At 41.0% G+C, this 21,252-nt stretch overlaps 1 protein-coding gene across 2 annotated transcripts in view; it reads right to left on the bottom strand.

Moving 5' to 3' along the window:
- Positions 1 to 21,252, bottom strand: part of VSNL1 (visinin like 1) — a 138,659-nt gene that overhangs the window by 53,797 nt on the left and 63,610 nt on the right. The window contains exon 2 of one of the 2 annotated variants that reach the window (XM_024198625.2): positions 20,344 to 20,510. In XM_024198625.2, the coding sequence (XP_024054393.1) occupies positions 20,344 to 20,505 (162 nt within the window). In that variant the 5' untranslated portion in view covers positions 20,506 to 20,510. The remainder of the gene's footprint in view (positions 1 to 20,343; positions 20,511 to 21,252) is intronic. The other variant, XM_024198626.2, reaches the window with a different exon arrangement.

The raw sequence follows: 21,252 nt of genomic DNA, 5'->3' as shown, positions 1-21,252 counted from the left end.
TGCAAAGTGCTATTATGAGACCTTCGAATGAAATGTCCTACATAGGTTCAAAGCAAAATCATTAAGACATGATTGCCTGTGCATCCTTTCACTGGGAAAAAAGAATCTGTAAACTATTTTACTTCCAGTAATCCTAAAACCTGTATGTTCAGATGCTATGGTGATAAGGTCTATATAGGTAACTGGATAGAAGTGTTGCATAATGCTGAATTTCAACTGACCTCTTCTAGATCATCAGAAATGAGGCCAGAAAAGGCTAGGCTACGTCACTGAAAAATCTTGGAGAGTGAGGAAGATGATAGTTTGATTAGCCCTTAGGAGGGACTTCCTTATATGTCTGTGATTGACTGAAGATTAATTCTGAAATGAGTCCCAGTTAGTTTTCCTTAGCTATAAGGATGGCAGTAGTGGGGTAAATCCTAAAAAATTAAGGGTTTAAAAGGTAGGAATATGAGCAGCCTTAGGGCTTTGACAAGTATACTGTGGCATAGGTGCTGGAACTAGGGATGCTGGGGGTGCTGCCGCACCCCCTGGCTTGAAGTGGTTTCCATCATATACAGGATTTACAGTTTGGTTCAATGGCTCTCAGCACCCCCAGTATACAAATTGTTCCAGCACCTCTGCACTGTGGATTCCAGAGGAGACAAGGAAAAGACTGAACGTAACTGAATTCCACTGGTCTGATACCCCTCTGACACTGGAGTAAATCTCAAATCCAGGAAGTTACAGTGGTGCATAACCGGCAGAAGGGAGAGGAGCATCACACCCTATATTTGGATTTACTGAGATACCTGAACTGCCGGTACATCCTAACAATACACACAAGTAATCTGCCGTCCAGGCACATCCAAAATACAGACTGTTTTTTCTGACTCCCTGAAAATGACTGCCTTGAATGGTACCATGCTTTCTTGTATTATTCTCTATCACAGCCAGAAGCTTATAATTACCAGCTAGTCAGCAGCTAAATTGTTGTGGCATTAAGCCCATCCAAAGTTGTTTCATAAACAGAGCTTCATCTATGCCCATGGGCTCTAATGTACCTTAATATTGGATTTCTTTCAAAGGGGGAAAAAAAACCCTATCTTCCTTCTCCCTCTCTCCCATTTGAATCTTTATTATATTCTTAAACTTTCTACAACAAACTGGTAGATCACAGGGCTTGGAGTTACCTAGGCAAATTCACTTTTACTGTTATGATTGTTTATATTACAGTAATGCCAAAGAGTTTACGATGTGAATAAACAAGACAGACACAGAATGGAAGAGAACAGTGAAGAAACTTGCCTAAGGTCACACAGTAGGACAGTGGCAAAGCCAGGAACCGAACCTAACTCAACTGACTCCCAGTCCAGGGCTCTGCCCACTAGCCATGTTGCCTCTCCAAATGCAACCTTCTGAAAGTTCCTTAATTCCTGAACACTACAACCAGGTTGGACATGGGGCATTAGCAGCACTGGAAAAGGAAAGAGGCATCAAGTGCCATCAACAGTTGTCTTCCATACTAGACGGCATTTCTCCAATGGGTACCAGCAATAACGTGCGGCTGGTTGTAGATATTTTGAGTGGCATTGACCTGGTGGCGCTAGAAAAGGCTCTGACAGCAGATATGGGAGTATAATTTATGTTTGGCTGATGAACTAGAAAACCCTGCAGAACCTGTGAGAATGGAATCCGACAGGCATGCCTCTTCCAGCTTCTCCTAGCCCAGCTGTTACAGCACTCACCTGAGATGCAGGTGACCGGGGTTCAATTCCTTCCTCTGCTGATGTGGAGAAAGGATCTGAACAAGGATCTTCCAATTCTCAGGAAGCCAATGGGATATTCTGGGGTGGATCTTTCCAAGTAAGTTACAGTAGCCTCCTGGGGCTGCCCTATGGGCTGTAGCGCTGCTCGGACTATGTACACTGGCCCCACTCTGACATGTCCCTCCCACATCCAGCCCCACCTCTGGAATGTCCCCATGTCAGGGCGTCAGAGGGGATCCATGGAAAGCAGCCTCATGGCTGTCCTCCTCAGTTCCTGACCCATGGAAATACTCCCCTCAGCAGACAGGGATTTTAGAGTACTTTTATACCGCTCCAGTCTTTTACTTGGCATAAAAGGGCCAGAGCAGAGGTGAGGATCTCACCCCTTATTGAAAACTTTCATTCACTTGAGTATTCCTTATTCCCATGAGCCATTCACATTGAAATTGGTGATCCTTACAGGATTAAGCCCTTCAATTCTTTCTCCAACTCACAATACTGTAAGTAGAATAATGACATTCTACCAAGCTGGAATCTGACATGCAGCACAAGATACTCTTGCAGTGTCTGATGTGTGGGTGCATAAGCCCAAAATGGGTGAAACTGAAGAAAAAGACTGGGAGGAGCCATTCCGTGAAAACAAAGAACAATGGCTCAAGTATAGAAAACTGAAACACATAACTTGCCAAAGTGAAAGACACCCTAAGGCAAAGGCTAACCATGGCAGTAATACAGGAGTAATATTTTCACAGGGATTAACTATTCTTGAGCAATTTTTTCCCCACATATAAAGCACAAACATACTTTTATTCAAACATCTATTTGGCAACCTCTTTATTTCTGGAATAAATACATTCATTGTACCCAGGCAAGAAAATTCCCACTCTGCACTGAACTCAGAATAATCCATTGGCTAGAGTTCAGGATCTTATTTCTAGTCTCTGTGTGTTGTAATACTTTGGTCTTATTTCACTTGTTGGGGGCTAGGTGGTGGCAGTGGCCTGTGATATACAGAAGGTCAGACTAGATGATCTGGGGGTCCCTTCTGGCCTCAAACTCTATGACTGTATATGACTCTCCCAACTAATGTCCTCTTTTGTAGGATCGCCTTAGGAGAGAGTTGGGCTAAACGAATCATTTTCACAAGAACTGAGTAATTTTGGTGAAGTGTCATCTGTCACCTTTACCAGGAAAGCACAATTTGGGGACTGAATGTGTTGAGTTTTCACTCTGGAAACAAACCTAAAAAATTTCACACATTTGTCTCAGGCAAAATTTCATCATTTTCACATACAAATGCTGTGATTCTTACAACAAAATGAGCCTGTTTTAGAGAAATGAAACATGTTTTACATCTGTTGTTCACATGCAAAGGAGAGAAAAAAGAACAACGAAACATTTCATTTTGGGGGAAAACTGTTGAATTACATGGACTCCCCCTCTTTTCCTCTCCCCTTATTTTTTGCTTTCAACTATACTTCCTCCTAAAGTGTTATGGAGCTGCTGGCAGTATCTGCGCAAGCAGCTTAGGGTATGTCTACACTACGGGATTAATCCGAATTTAGATAATTCAAATTTGGGAAACAGGTTGTATAAATTCGATTGTGCGCGGCCACACTAAGCACATTAATTCGGTTTTTAACCACATTAATTCGGTGGTGTGCGTCCACACTACCCCATTAATTTAACCACATTAATTCGGTGGTGTGCGGCCACACTAACCCTAATTCGAATTAACAAAATCGATTTTGGCGCTACTCCGCTCGTCGAGGTGGAGTACAGAAATCGATTTTAAGTGCCCTTTAATTCGAATTAACTGGCTCTGTAGTGTGGACGGGTGAAGGGTTAATTCGGATTAACGCTGCTAAATCCGAATTAAAGTCGTAGTGTAGACCAGGCCTTAGTCTTTTGAAGGTGAAAATAGACTTTATCTGAACATTCAAAGCATGTGCTGTTTTCTAAGGGTCCAGGAAGGAGTGTCAAGTGGAAAGGGAATCTGGAAAGAGTACAGTGGGTCCAATTCTTCTTTCAGTTACATATTGGTTTAACACTGGAATAACACCACTAACTCCCGATTTACACTGCTGTGAAAGTAAAATCAGGCCCACTGCATACACCAGTTTCAGACAAGACTTTCCTCTTGTTATGTAGAAAAATTCCCATGAGGGAAAGATTAAAAAAATAAGTATGGAGTACACACATCTTGCAGCAGGTACTCATGTGAGTAGTCCCACCAATCCCTGTATTTTCCTTACAATTTTAATCTAGAACCATAAATTCCTCAGGTTTTCCTTGTTACATACTATATTTTAACTCTAGTAGAAAATGATAAACAGATTGATTGGTTGCTTTATTATGGTAGTGTTCCACAGAACCTTTGTATATACCAGTGTATAAACATTTCCATTCTAAATTCTCATTTGAAGATACTTATACTTCAGCAGCAAACATTTGCCTTAAATGCTCAAAAATGAAAAACACACTTCGATAGAGCTGTTCGAGATTCTAGCCATAGGATTCCCACTGACTTGTGGGAACCACCCACGTACCATAACTTTGAAAATTAACCATTCTCAGGCCAAGAGTTATTTTATTTATTTATTTTCATTTTTTAAACAATTCTTCAAATTGGATATTGATTTTTTATTAAAAAAATATTTACTTTAAGCTAAGGGGGCCTAATACTGGAATCTATGATTTTTTAATCCTATAATACAGAGTGCCACCGAGGCCTCTTCTGTTCAGTACAAGGCAGCTAGGGGGATATAGGGAGATGGTTCTGGGTGCAGTGCCATTAGTATGCTGATAACACTCAGCTAGGTCTTTGTGCAGCATTGGAGAGGGATGGTGCAGTCACTCAGTTCCCTACATCTAGGGCTTGGATGGCAGCTAACAGTCCAAGGCTCAACCCAGACAAGGCAGAGGTGATATTGGATTTGGGGACGCAACAAGAGGAGATGGCAGGGATTACAGTGGCCCCTTTGACTAAAAGGGTATCCCTTGCTTCTTTTACCGGCGTTTGGATCCTGGGGATACTGTTACATCCCTGGCAGCTTTTGAATGTCCAGTTTGGAGCTGTTACAAGAATGCTCTTTTTCCATCTTTGCATGGCTAGAATATTATGACTTTCATTGTGGATGTGTAGCTCACCCCAGTAATTCACACCTTTCTCATCTCCATATTCACATTGCTGGCCTTCTCGACAGCATTTGATATAATCAGCTCTAGAATCCTACTCGTAGACATGGTAGGGATTAGCATGATTGCACTGAGGTGGCTTCAACCATTCTCTTCCCAAGCCTCATCCAGATGGATGTCAGCTCTTCTACTTTCAGAGGAGTCTTGCAAGGATCCATTGTCTCCCCCATCCTTTCAAACACCCATGTAAAGATGCTAGGGCAAACTGTGAAACAGTAACACTAGCGCTGCATCACACGCACTCCAGATGCAAACTGCACCTGCTCCCAGCTATCTAAGGGCACTGCTGAGATCAGCTATCAGATGAAAACAGCTGGTTGAAGTTAATCCTGGAAAGACAGGTAATGCAGGTGGGCAGGGGGAAGTATTCTGAAGTGCTCTGCAGGTGCACTCTGCAGGCCTTATTTCATAATGTTTTAGAGGATTTTGGCTACATAATTTTCTGTCTTAATTGTTAGGTACTTAGACATCTCTATCATTACAGATACGTAGCCTAATTACATAATTATCTATGCTGATACATAATACAAAATTAGGGCATATCATTACCACATTAGGAAACAGCTACATATTTAAATAAAGGTGCATGGGGAAAAATTATTTAAAGAGGGAGATAGGGTTAAAGGAAAAGAATATTTCACCTTAAAGAAAGTCAAAACTTGGCCCTCATATGAGTGAGTAGGAGCGGGTGCAGACAACCTCCATTCCCTGTGCACTCTGAACAGAACAGGAGTCCCCAGGACTCAAGCGAACTCAGTGACTGCTCCTTCCTAGTGTTTTCTGGGGAGCATGTCATGCCTTTTACAGAAGTTAGTGTTGGTACCAACCCAGAAACTTGTATCCAAATACTCCCAAACATTGGAAACTTTTTCATAGCTAGATTCCAAATCATCTCTTGTTAAACATAGTCCCAGAGAAGTTAAGTGACTGGGTTTAGGTAGATGAAATAATATCTTTTATTGGACCAATTTCTGTTGGTGAAAGAGACAAGCTTTCAAGCTCCACAGAGCTCTTTTTCAGGCCCAGGAAAGGTACTCAGAGTGTCAAAGCTAAATACAAGGGGGAACACATTGTTTAGCAAAAGTAGTTAACACATATTCTATGGGACCATTCAAGGTGTAATGCATATTAAGATGCTGGGCATGCTATAAGAACACAGGCCACACAGTGAGTTAGTGGCAGAGCTGAGAATCTGACAAGTTCCTGATTCTAGATACCGACATACTGGGTCAGATCTTCAGCTGATGTAAATTGCCATAGTTCCATTGACATGAAGCTCCACCAGCTAGATTCTCACCCCACTGCTAGGATGCTTTATAACAGATATTAACATGGCTTTAAATTGTGCTGAGATTTCTGTCCCAAATCTATGGTATTCAACATATCATTAACCTTATGCCACAAACGTCAAGGGAGTAGACACTGCAAAAGGTATCTGGTGAGTCTCCAAAGGTAGAAAGCAGTTATTTCTCTATAGCATCCCTTGACATATTGACTGCTCTGGAAACACTGGAGGTGAATACCATGCTATGAGGTGAGGTCCCACAACTGCTGCAAAGGATAGCAAACTGGGAAATAAGAGGGGGAAGTGACATACATGAAGGAAGGGGTCCCAATCTCTTTAGAACCTAGTCAGATTGACAGTAACACTTCTTTAAGGAACAGGTGGGCGAAACTCATTCAGAATGAGCTGTGAGGGGAAGGAAGTAGAAAGACATTGCTGCACCTTCTTAATGATGAACAGTAGGTCTGGGAGACACTCCCCCTAGCCCTTTAGCACCTCAGATTAAAAGTTATATATATGGTGCATTTTGCATATGGTAGAAAAGAATCCAGCGTGAGGGAGATAAGCACAGCCTGAAATACCTTATGGGTAGGCTTGGTAAAATTGATTTTTATTTTGCTTATAATTTTGATGGGTCATATAAATGGTTATTTTAAGCATTTTTTTTCAATTTTTATTAAATTTAAATTTTCACAGTTGTAGGAAATTAAGAGGGGATCAGACAATGGGGGGTCCAACAATAGTTATTTATTGACAGTAAATGCTGAGATTCAAAAAGTTAAAGCTTTATAACCGTTTAACCAACAACATCACATACAAAATAAATAGCCTTAAATCAAACTCTAAGAAGTTCTCAAACAGTATTTTTCTTACTTTGCCTAACTGTAAAGGTCTCTTATTTTTGAGCAAAATATTTTTTCATTGGGTTTTCTGCAGAGTGAAATCAATGTTTACCAATATCTACTGATAAAAATCTAGTCCTTCCAAGTCTACTAATAGGTGACTGGACTTTGTAGAAAATTGATGGCAAGACCCACACAGGATTTCAGAGCAACCTCTGACTCTATTTTGTTGACTGTCTTATTTAACAGTAAAAAGAACAAGAGTACTTGTGGCACCTTAGAGACTAACAAATTTATTTGAGCATAAGCTTTCGTGGGCTAGAGCCCACTTCGTCGGATGCTGTAGCCCACAAAAGCTTATGCTCAAATAAATTTGTTAGTCTCTAAGGTGCCACAAGTACTCTTGTTCTTTTTGCGGATACAGACTAACACGGCTGCTACTCTGAAACCTGTCATTTAACAGTGTTAGTTTTTAAATAATCCCAACTAGATTTTGTTGTTAACTCCTCTCCGTGGTAAATAAGGAGATGCTGGGTTACCTCTGCTTCTGTTTCTCTGGATGAGAGCGAGGTTTTATGAAAGGCTGTACATTCGCTTCTGGCGGGAGTGCTATCTCTGCAACCAACAGGCCTGGAAAATCCTTGGGCAGTATGGATTCCATACAAACCACTCCTGAAGACAAAGTGGGATCTAGCATTTTTCACTAGTCCTTTGAAATATCAGTATATATTTCTCTACACTGAATTTTCTTGCTTTTGTCCCTTTATCTTCCAACCTCCATGTTTTCTTTAGTGTTGTTTTGTTGTGCTTGAATATACAATTAAGAGAGCAAACTCTCATGCTAAGTCAGTCATCTCAACTCTGCAATTAATAGGGTTGTTGGTGAAAACAGGCAATTCATGTGAGCTTAATTAAACATGAAAAGAGGGGAATTTACTCTCGTTGAGTAAAAATAAGGTTGATATCCCAAGATACTGGGACTGTTCAAGCTATGGTTAGTAGAAACCTGATCTGAATCTCAACTACAGCCTACATAATAATAAAAGGCATCTAAACTGATGCCTAATCCAGCACCTGACTGTTGTACTATGCCACAGAACTTCCTAAAGAGGCACAACTATTCATTATTAACCTACCGACCCACAAGAATGCCCAGCACAAAAAAGAACAAAGCCACTGCATATCTCCTGTTTATTCTCCCCCCTCACTCTCTGAAACGCTCTTCTCTCTCTCCCATCCTCCCCACATTTGTTGCAGGTTTTATTCTGGGGGAAAGCTAACTCGAAGCTGCGTTTTGGAATTCACACTGAAAGTGGTGAGATTTGTGGTTATTATAATGTTCTCCAGTAAGCGAATTCCACAACCTAGGACACATTGCTGAGAAAGCCCTGCCTCCAGCTCTTACTACTATTACTCTTGGGCTTGAAGTTTCATTGTCTTTAAGAAATATAGCTCTCAGGGGAGGCCATCACTACAAAGAGAAAGGCACTCTTGGAGGTATTTCAGACCAGTTCCATGGAGGGTCTTGAAGATCTGAGATCTTGAATCTGATCCAGTATTCTACTGAGAGCCAGCATAGTGAGCGGAGCACCAGGATGATGTATCCCTGGTGCTTAGTGTTGGTGAACAGGCAGGCTGTATTCTGGACTAACTGAATCTTTTTAATGTTGGATAGCTCAGACATAGGTATAGTGAGTTGCGACAGTCTCTCCTGGAGACCATGAAGGCGGGGATCACTATGGACATTTGGTTTCCTAACATGTTACTGAGCTCAATACAATATTTGGGGCCAATTCAGCCCTGGGATCCGTGGAATTGTACTGTTTACATCAGGGCTCAGTATGGAACTCAGAGTTCCCATGTGCACCTTCCGTAACATGAAGACTGTTTGTTCAGCCTGAGTTGTGTCTACAAAACAGATATTGAAAATAGACACATGGCACCACAGAAAAACATTCCTATATTTTGAAACAAAATTCCTTGTCTCTCACAATACAAGTTTACTCCAGTATCAAAATAAAATGTCTTATACTTCCCTTAGTTTCAGAGACTCCTTCACGAACCTTGTAGTGCTGAACGGTTTTTAATAATTTAAACAAGTAGAAAGGCCGCTTGTAAAAAATGTGTCACATTAAACTTACTAAAAGACAGCATTTCGCCATCTTCCTAGTGTTTAAAGCTATGACTAAATCAAACTTACAGGAGACCTAAAATACCAGAAGATGGTCACAACCTTAATTATGAAGAGGCCACCCTTTATATATAATAGATCTATCCACAGTACACATTTGGCTACAATCTAGTCATCTTTGCTATAATGAATCCCTGTAGACCTTGTGCTCTTGCAATTTAAAGAGAGTGCTCACTGAATCATTCCAGAGCAAAAGAAAACATTTATGCTACAAACAAACAAGGAGGGATGCTCTTGCATTTGGAGCACTGGACTGGAACTTGGCAGATCTGATTTCAGTTCCCTGCTCAGTCACAAACTTCCAGTGTGATCTTGGGCAAGTCATTTAATCTCTGCATGCCTGAGTTCCCCATCTGTAAATTAGAGACTATCATACTTCTTTTCTCCCACCCTTGGTCTGTCTTGGTTATTTAGAGTGTTAGCTCTTTCGGGAATGGTTTGTCTCTTACTAGGAGTATGTTCAGTACCTAGCACATGGGTTCTCAACATGGCATTTGCGACTCGTAAGAACAGGTTTCTTTATGGCTAGATGGAGGCAGGGTAGGGTGGGGGGGGCGGGTCCTGAAAAGTAAGAAAGGGGGATCCTAAAACTTTTTTTCTGTTGTAAAATGAGGTCATGGTTGGAAGAAGGTTGCGAACCACTGGCATAGCACAATGGGGCCTTTATCTCCATTTGGGAGCTTTTAGCACCGCTTTAAACAAATAATAAAACAATAACTACACAAAGAAATCCCTGGCCTGATTGTGGCAGCAGGATTGGGCTCTTACTTTGCCAGTGTTTTTCTGCATTCCCTGATATTATGTTTTAATGATGGCTTTCTCCCTTGCAGCTGCACCACTCCTTTCCTTCTGTTTTATCCTCCAGGGAAGTCATAACCTGTACTTATGAATTCACAGGGTTTTGCCATGGAAATAATTTTGACATTCCAAATGAGGGACCCAACAGGTAGTAAAAGTGAGCAGTAATGGAACAAAGCCCTTTAGAAATGATGCACAATAGTTTTTGTAATTAGCAAACATGCTTTTCAAAAAAGAAATCTTTAGAGAGATGGAAAATGGGAATGAATTTACATATTTTTGAAGTATCTGGAGAATTTTCCTAGTGTGGCTTTCCCTCATTAAGATCTTTTGGAATGTAATATATGCATGGATGTGTGTCAGCTTTTTAAATGCTCTGGGTTGGATTACCTTTCTACTATCTAACCAGGGTTTTTTTAAGGTTGCCCATCACTATCGTATCTTTGTGCTTTTCACACAAAAAAGATAAACACAAAGATATGTTAGCCTTTAACTTCTATGGTTACCAAAGAAACTTTATTTATACTTTATGAGAGAATCTGAATTCAGCAGTTAGGGCCAGACTTTCAAAAGAGCTCACAACCAGATTTTTAAGTGCTCAGTTCCCACAACTGTGGCTAGAATTTCAAAAAAGCTTATCTTAAAATTAAGCCCCTAAATAAGAGCCAGGATGGAAAACTTCCATTGGTTTCAATGAGATCAGGATTTCAATTTCAGAACAGCCTGGCATCCAATGTGCTGATCTCGCTTGAGTATCTTGATACTTATTTTGAAGTCTAAACAAGAGTTGTTATTTTTTTTAAACTGTGAATGCTGAGCTTTGAAAATCTGACTGTTAGAGACTGGTCTGAAGAGAGGTTTCCTAAAGTGTTTCTGAGTCCAAGATCTATATATAGAGAGAAATATGGGAATACGTTACATGTATCATCCCCCTCCCCAATCACACAAAGAATCGGCTTCACAGTTAATGCTGCCTCCTGGGGGAGGGAGATATTAGGTGCTGGACTAATTTTAAAGGATGGTCCTTCCGTGGGTGTTTCCATGGGAAGAACAGCCTGCCCCTTTGTTTTAGAATTCATGTGAGCAGGTACAGCGCGTTCCTGGCTTCTATTTAAGAAATGCAAGACATTTCTATTGTGGTTGTCTAATATGCATAGATGTTTGGCATAACACCCTCCTATTCATGTTGCTAGCGAGGAGAAAGAGGAGATATATTGATAGTGAAAACAGCAGTGTTATGGGAAATTGCAGAAAGACAGTAAGAATCTTGCCATTGCCAAGAATACATTCTTTATGTTAACTAGCATTGTACTATAAGTAATGTTGTCTTTTCACGGTTTCTCAGAAGTCTATTTAATACAATATTAGGGCACCAAATATGTATTTCATGCTGAAAAACAGAGCAGCCAAACAGCATAGAATCTCAGGGTTGGAAGGGACCTCAGGAGGTCATCTAGTCTAACACCCTTCTCAAAGCAGGACCAATCCCCAGACAGATTTTTGCCCCAGATCCCTAACTGGCCCCCCTCAAGGATTGAACTCAAAACCCTGGCTTTAGCAGGCCAATGCACAGACCACTGAGCTATCCCCCCCGCATCAATAGTGCTACTGCTCCTTCTCCTCAACAGGTCCCCATTTGCATTTTTATCTCTCTGTTGCATCTAGTCATATAGATTGTGAAATCTCTGGAGGCAAGGACTGGCTTTGTTTTACTTGTTTGTGTACGTTAACCCTGATTGGGGACCTTTGCTCCACCCCCGAGAATAAATAATAAATTCTTATTATTAATAATAATTAATAATGGCAGCTTCTTATCCAATTCCTATTTAAAAAGCTCATTATAAAATAATTACTATTATTTTCCTCATGGATCCTTAAGTCATATTTATAGATACATAGATATGATGTATGACTACATCATGTTAGGTGTGTACATGCTGCTGGTAAAAAGCATACAGTATATCCTACTAAATGAACTGCTCTATTGTCTAGGCAACTTCTCAGAATTCCAGGAGTGATCTTTACATATAGCTGAATTGTTCCTGAATGTTTACATCCTGTAAGGCACACACAGACAGACTTCTCTGAAATAAATAGCATGCCCATCTATCCTTGCTCCACCCCCCTCTAGTATACTAAGGGAGAACTGGTTCATTGTCCCACATTGGTATACTCATCTAGTTCCCTTTAATATTGCAGTGGAGTGGAACAAGTGAGAATGTCCAGTAAAGTGCTACAGTGCAGTAATTCTCTTTAACAGGGTTGGACAAGGATCCTCCTAATTTTGTTGTGATGAGAACTATGTCCCTTGTTCTGCTGTCTTGCATACAGTGGCATGAGTAACAGGGTGGGGAGGCAGCAGGTTTAAAGGCAGAATAAGATGGTGACATCTATAGGCACTAGGATGGGCACCAGGGATGCAAGTCTCTCACAAGGTTCAGAGTTCAAATAAGTGCCCATAGATTAGATGCTTACCCAGTGCCTGATCCAAAGCCCAGTGAAATTAATGAAAATACATTTATTGACTTCAGTGGCCTTTGACGCAGGCACTCAAAACTCAAGTGAATAATCCGAACCCTATAGACAGGAAAAACTGGGCTGGAAACCTCATGAGAACAGATTCTTTTACACAATTTCTGACATTTTTATTTCCAGTCATTATGAAAGAACAACTTTCCGTATTTTATTTTGTTACTTCTGGTTATAGTCACAGCTGCAGGTAGTAATGGGGGAGGGCGGGAGAGCCCACATCCAAACATTAAAAAAAGGTTCAGGTTAGGCTCAGTTTTAAACATGGACAAAGGTTTACGGAGGTTCATGTTTTATCCAAACCAGTTAAATATCTTTCTTATTAGAGAAGAATTAAGACATCATTCCTACTTTATTAGATAAAGCCATCAATACTTAAACATTATTGTAGAGTTGAAATGGTTGTCTTTGTTGATGAATATTATTATTTTTACAGTAGTGCCTAGATTCCCCAACTGAGTTCATCCCCCATTGTGCTAGACATTGTGCAAACATATCATAAGAGACAGTCTTTGCTCTAACGAACTTACAGTCTAAACATAAAACAAAGATAAAGAGTAGGAGAAAGGAAGTATTTTTATTCACGGTTTACAGATGAGGAACTGAGGCACTGAGATATTAAATGGTTTACAAGGTTACACAGGGACTTGTCTAGGGCAGAGCGAGGAATTGACCCTAGATCTCTAGAGCCCCTGTCCAGTGCCTTCACCCCACAAAAAACATCCTTCCTCACTATGCAAGTTATCCAGCCTTCAAGATGGGAAACTTCTCCCAACACTGTTTTTGTGTTTTGTTTTTCCCCATTTTGTCCAAATGACAACAATCCCTGTGTATATATTTGAATGTCTTACTCCCGAGACCCTATAAATATGCTAGTGGGTGGACAAGTATTGTTTATTAAGATTTTGAGGAGCTATGTACTTCCTACAATATATTTTGGCATATACTGAAATTTGGGCTGGGGTGAGGGGCTGGAATGGAGATCCACCTACCTAATCTTCAGTAAATATTTGAGAATAGAGCCTATTTTTTTCCCCATACACTCTTAAAATGACAGAGTAGAATTCAGTTGGATCTCAGTCAGGGAACATGAGGGATAGCCCAAAACATGAAAAATTATTTGACTAATTAATCAAATCGTATTATATTTTTCAGAACAATTTAAATTTAAACTCAATAATCTGGTTTAATAAAATACATAAGAAACCCATAAAACTTTACACCCAATTTATTATTTAATACTAACCTAAGGTGCATTATACCATAATGGCTCTGAATATTTCCTTTCCATTTGTAGGACTATTGGCATTTGCTTTCACTGTTAACCCAGAGGACATGCATGCCATGTTCAGTGACCCGATTCCAAGAAGTATGACATCATAGGAGCCTATTTTCCACTTAGTACACACACATAGCTCATGTTATCATTAATGCCCATTATGTACACTTGCACAGTATGGGGCACATTTATTCCTGATGTAATCCTGCTGAACTCAAAACTTAAAGCAGAATGAATTTGGCCTTTTAAATCAAAATAAGATGTATGGAATCACAATATGAATTCAGAATGCCCATGTATTTAGGTTGATTTGCCTCCGGTCCCAAATTTTACTTTAATGTAATTTTGTAAACTAGTTTCTTATGATGAATATACTATAAACACTAAATAAATACAACCCTCCAGTAAAACTGCTGCTAAAACTATTCAGTATCATTCAGCTATGTGGGAACAAAAGTCTGGGGTCTAATCTTGATAGCCATGACACCAGTTGAGTCAAAATCACAACAGTAACCCTACACCTTCAGATCTCTTAAGAGCTGCACACTGCAAGTCAGTTGCAGTGCATTAAAAAAAAAAAAACTTTATTGAATCTACAAATTTACAGGCAATGTTAAATATTTTTATATGCCAATACAAGGTGTTCTATTAAACTGTCTACACATACACCTGTATACAGACATATCACTTTTATACAACATTCCCATTAACAAATTCTGTAAACAAGCAAACATTCTACACAAGAAGGTCTAGTTGCATGAGTGCTATTCGTCTTAAGTGCTGCATAGTCAGGTTCATAGAAAGTACCCCAGCTGCAATGAATTCAGAGCTGATCCTAATCAACATGCGGGGAGGGGGGGGGACAAAAACAAAAAACAAAACACAGAACTATTGGTGCCACCTCAAACAAAGCAGCAAACACTCCATCTACCACAAAGCCTTCAAAGAGTAAAAACTAAAATCAAATGAAAACAAGTCACTCACAGGTCTCTACATAACCACTGAAGCCTCCGAAGTAACAATTACTACAATTTTTCAATGCATTGTAAAAACAGAATGAAGTCACCAGACCGTAAAACTCTGCAAAACTCGCAATTTATATTAATATCAAGAACATATTATGTGTTGTGACAGTAAACATTGTGGATGTTTTCCATTGGCTGGCTGTGTGTGGAAGGAGTCTCTTTCCTTAGATCAAAGTTTTGCCATGAACATTCTAATATCACTCCTTGGTCAGACATGTCCAAGTACATGGTAGAAATCCCATGAGCAGACAGATGCTGACATCTAAGACAAAATGTAACACTGAAGTGAATGTAAACCTTGTAATCATCTTCCCAATAAAATATGTATGGAAACCTTCCTGGCTAAAATCCAGTGAATATAACTTGTGAACTTTTTCTCTCCTAACTGGAGGCTCACACTCAACATAAAGAAATCAATTAAGAAATCAACATAAATGTTATACATTCCTACCATTAATATGCATTTCAGAGAACTGGAATGTTAAAATCCAAAAACAATGCCTTGTGACTTCCTGTGGTGACCTCTGCTGCGAAAGTCAATTTTCAAATCTGATTACAGAAAAAAATCCAGAAGCTAATACCGAATGAGTGTCCCAAGCATCAAGAATCAACCTCTGTGGGAACATGGAAAGTAATAGTGTCTCAGAGAGTCAGGGAATGACCTGTTAGAAGCATTGACAGTAGAACCTCAGAGTTACGAACACCTTGGAAATGGAGGTTGTTCATAACTCTGAAATGTTCATAACTCTGAGCAAAACATTGTTCTTTCAAAAGTTTACAACTGAACATTGACTTAATACAGCTTTGAAACTTTACTATGCAGAAGAAAAATGCTGCTTTTAACCATCTTAATTTAAATGAAACAAGCACAGAAACAGTTTCCTGACGTTGTCAAATCTTTTTTTTTTTTTTAAACTTTCCCTTTATATTTTTAGTAGTTTACATTTAACACAGTACTGTACTGTTTTTTCCCTTTTTTTTTTTTTGGTCTCTGCTGCTACCTGATTGCATACTTCTGGTTCTAAAGGAGATTTATGGTTGACCAGTCAGTTTGTAACTCTCAGGTTCTACAGCAGTGGCTCTCAACTTTTCCAGACTACTGTACCCTTTTCTGGAATCTAATTTGTCTTACGTACCCCTAAGTTTCACTTCACTTAAAATCTACTTGATTACAAAATCAGACATAAAACAAAAGTGTCACAGCACACTTACTGAAAAATTGCGTACTTTCTCATTTTTACCATATAATTATAAAATAAATCAATTGGAATATAAATACTGTACTTACATTTCAGTGTATAGTACACCTCTACCCCGATATAACGCGACCTGATATAACACAAATTCAGCTATAACGCGGTAAAGCAGTGCTCTGGGGGGGTGGGGCTGTGCACTCTGGAAGATCAAAGCAAGTTCGATATAACGCAGTTTCACCTATAACGTCGTAAGACTTTTTGGCTCCCGAGGACAGCATTATATCGGGGTAGAGGTGTATATAGAGCAGTATAAACAAGTCGTGGTCCGTATGAAATTTTAGTTTGTACTGTTTTTGCTAGCACTTTTTATCTAGGCAGATATCTAGACAAATTGATTTCAGGGGCATAGCTAGGGGTGGTGCAGGGGGAGCGGCCGCTCACCCTGAGCACATTCTCCAAATGTGGCGCCTTAGGCACCAACTCCCTGGGTGCTCCAGCCCTGGAGCACCCACGGGGAAAATTTGGTGGGTACAGAGCACCCATTGGCAGCTCCCCGCCCTGCCCCCCAGCCCCAGCTCACTTCCGCCTCCTCCCCTGAATGCGCCGCCCACTCTGCTTCTCTGCCCCTCCCCCCGGCTTCCTGCGAATCAGCTGTTCGCACGGGAAGCCTGGGAGGGCACAGAAGCAAGCGGCGGCTTCGCGTTCAGGCCCAGGGAGGCGGAGCGGAGGTGAGCTGGGGCAGGGAGCGGTTCCCCTGTGCGCCCTCCCCCGGGTTGCCTGCTGTGGGAAGCGGAGCAACGCAGCCCCAGCCTGCTCCGCTTCCCTTGCCCAGGCCCCAGCCATGTCACGGGGGATTGGGGAAAGGTCCCTCCTTCCCCCCCACCCCTGCACTCACCAGCAGTGGCGGGAAGTGGAGCAACGCGGTCCCAGCCTGCTCCACTCTGCCAGCTCCCAGCTGCGTCGCTCCGCTTCCTGCCGTCAGTAAGTGCGGGGAAGTTGGGTTCAGGTCCCCCCTCCCCTGCACTCACCGGCGGCAGGAAGCGGAGTGCCACAGCTGGGATCTGGCGGAGTAGAGTTGGCTGGGGCCGGGCTGCTCCGCTTCCGCCGCTGCAAGTGAGTGCAGGGGGGGATCCCTTCCCCCAAACCCCCTCCCCTGAGCGACACGGCTGGGGCAAGGGAAGCGGAGTGGGCTGCTCCCCGTCTCCCGCTAATCCCCTGGGCCACTCTGCATGAAGACAGATGTGCTTAGAGTTGTTTTTTTAATGTAGCATTAAAAGCTGCTGCATTTTCTATGTTAAGACATAAGGTATTGCATAGTCTGCATTGATTTCCCTCCCTAAAGTCCACACTGTTGTTTGTAAGGGTATGGTTCGTTGAAGCAGTTAAGATTTGCCTATGAGTATCTCTCAGTACGTTATCCATGCCTGGACCTACATTGTACTCTCTGTAAGTACACTGCAGCCGTGCAGAGATCTACAGCTCTATACGTTGCACCCCAGGCACAGATCTGTAGATGCAGCCTCCAATGGTCAAGAACGTCTAGCTCTGTCTTGCTCCCTGGAAATGTACTGCTTTGACGTGCGTTGTCACTTTCCCGGGTGTCACATTTGCCTGGATGTTTGGGGAGTGGGGGAAGTTTGGATTGTAAGTTCCGTCAGTATTTTTCACAAAGTTGCTCGAGCCCTTAGGGCAGCAAAGTTGCCTCTGTGTTATTTTTTTTAACATGATTATTTCAAATGCCTTTCCCCTCTACATACTCCCTCCCTCCCCATTGCATTGCGCTGGATCTCTGGAGTTTAAGCTTGTGTGCTGACGCCCAGCCCTAGACTTGCCCTCCATTCCGGATGGTCTCTTCCCTTCACAGCTGCTGCTCTAGCTCCTGCTGCTCCAGCTACATTTTACTGCTCAGGACTTCAGGCAACTTTTCTTCCCAGCCTCCTTCTATACCTCCTCAGGCAAAGGATGGCACTTTTGCTGCTCCAGATCCGGTGCTGGCATTTTTCATATTTATTTTCACTATTAAAAGGCATAAAGCTTCTGGGTCTCGGCGGTAATTCGGCGACGGGTCCTTCTTTCTTCTGCGGCAAGACTTGGGTTTTTCTTTTTGTTTTTTCTTCGCGACGGATGGCGCCTTTTTTATGTGTTTGCTCCCCCTGCTGTTAAAACCTGGCTACGCCACTGGTTGATTTACCCCCTGGAGGACCTCTGCATACCCCCGAGGGCTCACGTACCCCTGGTTGAGAACCACTGTTCTACAGAATATACATGAGGGGAGAGAAACTATGAAGTCATGGTTTCATTGAAGTCAATGGGAGTTTTACCACTGACTTCAGCAGAGTGAGGATTTTGCCCTGCGTGTAGACATATATAATTTTCAGCCTATAACAAACTAGGCTAAACACATAAGAGTTATGTTAAAACAATATTAGGGGTACTTATTAACAAAAGCAGGAATAGCCAAACACTGGGGAATCTTACTTAGCTTATATTTCCAAACACAAGTGGAACATAAAGGCGCTAAAGCTCATAGCCAGATTTTCCTTCTCTGTGTGTTGTCAAAGTTCTCATGCTTTTAAGCAGCACTGAACCCTCATACTCTGATTTACATTTTGCACTACCACTCAGTAACAATGGAACTAAATTTTACCTCCGGGCTATTTCCCCCTGGGGTAAAGCACCTTGTGGGAGTCTACAATGACCTCGAAGGATGACTCAGAAACACTTTTGAATAGAAGTCCTCATGGCTGGGAGAGGATATCATAAAACTGTCCCTCCCACACAACCCCCCTCCACAAATACTTATTTAGACTTCATTCCCCAGTTTTTATTTGTAATTTCTCAAACAGGAAGCAATGGTTCCACAATAGTTAAACACCTTATATATTTTGCTACACATACATATTTTGCAAACGCTTATTTACTTTTCCTACAAACATGCATGAGAAATAAGATGCAAGTCAATGTAGGACACATGCCAAACATAATCTAAAATGGAGGCAATCAATAATCACTCAATACAAAACACAACGCTCTAAAGCAGTAATAGCAGGGTTTTCACAAAACAACAACTAGGGAGTCACAGTCTTCTGGAAGACAGGACTTTTCGGAACGCTGTTTTAATGTACAGAAATTAAAGTGCACAGATGGTAATTTAATTCATATACACTGCAGATGGCAGTGTTTGTACAGTAACCTTCCCTGGCAGCGGGAAGGGGGACGCTTATAATATTTGTGGGGATGGTGTGGTCCAGAGCTGGGGAAATGCAGGAAAGATGGACTGCAGTTCCATTTCAGATAAATACAGATAGTCCTTGCCTACAGAGATCATTACTGAGCTCCAGGCCATCAAAGGACTGGTAAAATTGACTGCTGGCATTTTTATTGTTCCTCAACCTAACACTGTAATTTTCTGAACTAAGTGTTCATCACCACTATCCATTATTTTTCCTACTTAAAATTACTTTGAAGCCTCTGATCTTCAGGCAGTTGTTCCATTTTGAATGAAAATGTAATTATTTTTGTAATATGAATACACATCTCATGCTGTCTCCAATGTTTCTCCCCTTACAGAATAAATACATAGTAAAAATAAGAAGACATGGTACGTGATAAATTAATGATTAATAAAAAGAAGGTAACCAGATGTCCTACATATCCTCTCTCATACTCCAAGGACAAGGGGAAAGTTATTGAAAAGGGAAGGCAACACATTTATAACATACAAAAAGAAACTTTTTTTTCCCCACAGTGCATAATTAATCGATAGTACTCACTGCCACAGGACTCCACTGGGGCTAAGAAATGACTGGGAATCAAAAGAGGAATAGATATGTGGATGGATCATGAGAACATATACAGGATACTCATTTTATAAACCAGTAGCACTGCATGGAGGTATAGGGATCTGCCAACATGAATCATCTTGCAGGAGTGGGGCCATAACCCCTCATCCTTCAGAGCATAAAACAACCCCGAGTTGAGAGGGTTTAGGAAGACTCTTCCCCTTTGGGAAAATTATATCCTTCCTCTGAAGCATTTGGTATTGGTCACTCTCGGAGACAGAATACTGATCTATTTGAACAACTGGTCCAATTGCTATAGCAATTCCTATGTACATACCTGTCTGCTCCTCGTCAGTATAGACTTTAATTTGAATGATAGACATGAAGAATATTTTTGCTCTACACATATTGAGGCACCACTCTGATACCCTTCTTGTGGCTGTGCAATAGGAAGCTAATAAAAAACGTACCTTTACATAAAGTTGCTGAAATTCGTCAAGGTTCAGTCTACCACTAGGACAGTCCTTTAGAAATCCTTTGTACCACTGTTTGAGTTCATGTTCGTTAAACTCCGTGCTCTTCACCAGATCCTCCATCACTTCAGGGGCCAGTTTGCTATTCTGTTTCCCCATTCTGCCTTAAGAAAAGCAAATTAATACAATTAGCCAAGTTGCTGTGATCGTTTTAAAACTTGACTAGCAACCAAGCTGGAGTATGCTACTGACAGCCTTGTTTTGTGCTCACTGATGCTTTCAGCCAAGCCTGTGTTCCCCCTGATTATTTGGATGCTAAACTATATTTAAATAAGTATTAGGCTGAATTCGAGAAAAACTGAGAATTAAACTAAGAACTTTCAATTAAAGCTCTAAAGTCCTGCAGAGAGACTGCTGAGTTTGCTTTCAAAATAAATGAGAATTTGCTTAATCTTTTTATCTTTAATAATCATTTAATACAAGGATTCCACCCTTTTTCTTTTCTTTTTGAGAGGACTAACAGGTTCTTCCTACCAGTGGTTACTATCATATTAAAAAGTGACCTTTCTTTTAGTAATCTTGATAAAGTGGTTCCTAACCATTCCTTGGGTATTCAATTATGAGAGAATGTTCCTTAGGCTGACATTGTTATTAGTCAGTATTATGCTGGGTTGGAAAGGATCTTGTGATCTTTCCATTGCATTTTAATTCAGACATTTCACAGATTCACAGATATGATATTATTCACAGGTTTCTCTTTAATCTTACCTTAAACCCTTCCACCGATGCCAGTTCAATGATTGACAGACTCTTTACAATTTATGACCCCAATCCTGCAAAGGCTTCCACATATGATTAACATTACATTTGTAAGCAGTCCCATTGATGTACATGGGACTTCCCACA

This window comes from Terrapene carolina, unplaced genomic scaffold (genome assembly GCF_002925995.2).
Source record: "Terrapene carolina triunguis isolate 2854851 unplaced genomic scaffold, T_m_triunguis-2.0 Scaffold42, whole genome shotgun sequence".
In the NCBI taxonomy this organism is placed as follows: Eukaryota; Metazoa; Chordata; order Testudines; family Emydidae; genus Terrapene; species Terrapene triunguis.
The sequence above is the reverse complement of the archived record's forward strand: the minus strand, read 5'-3'. Positions and strand labels throughout refer to the sequence as shown.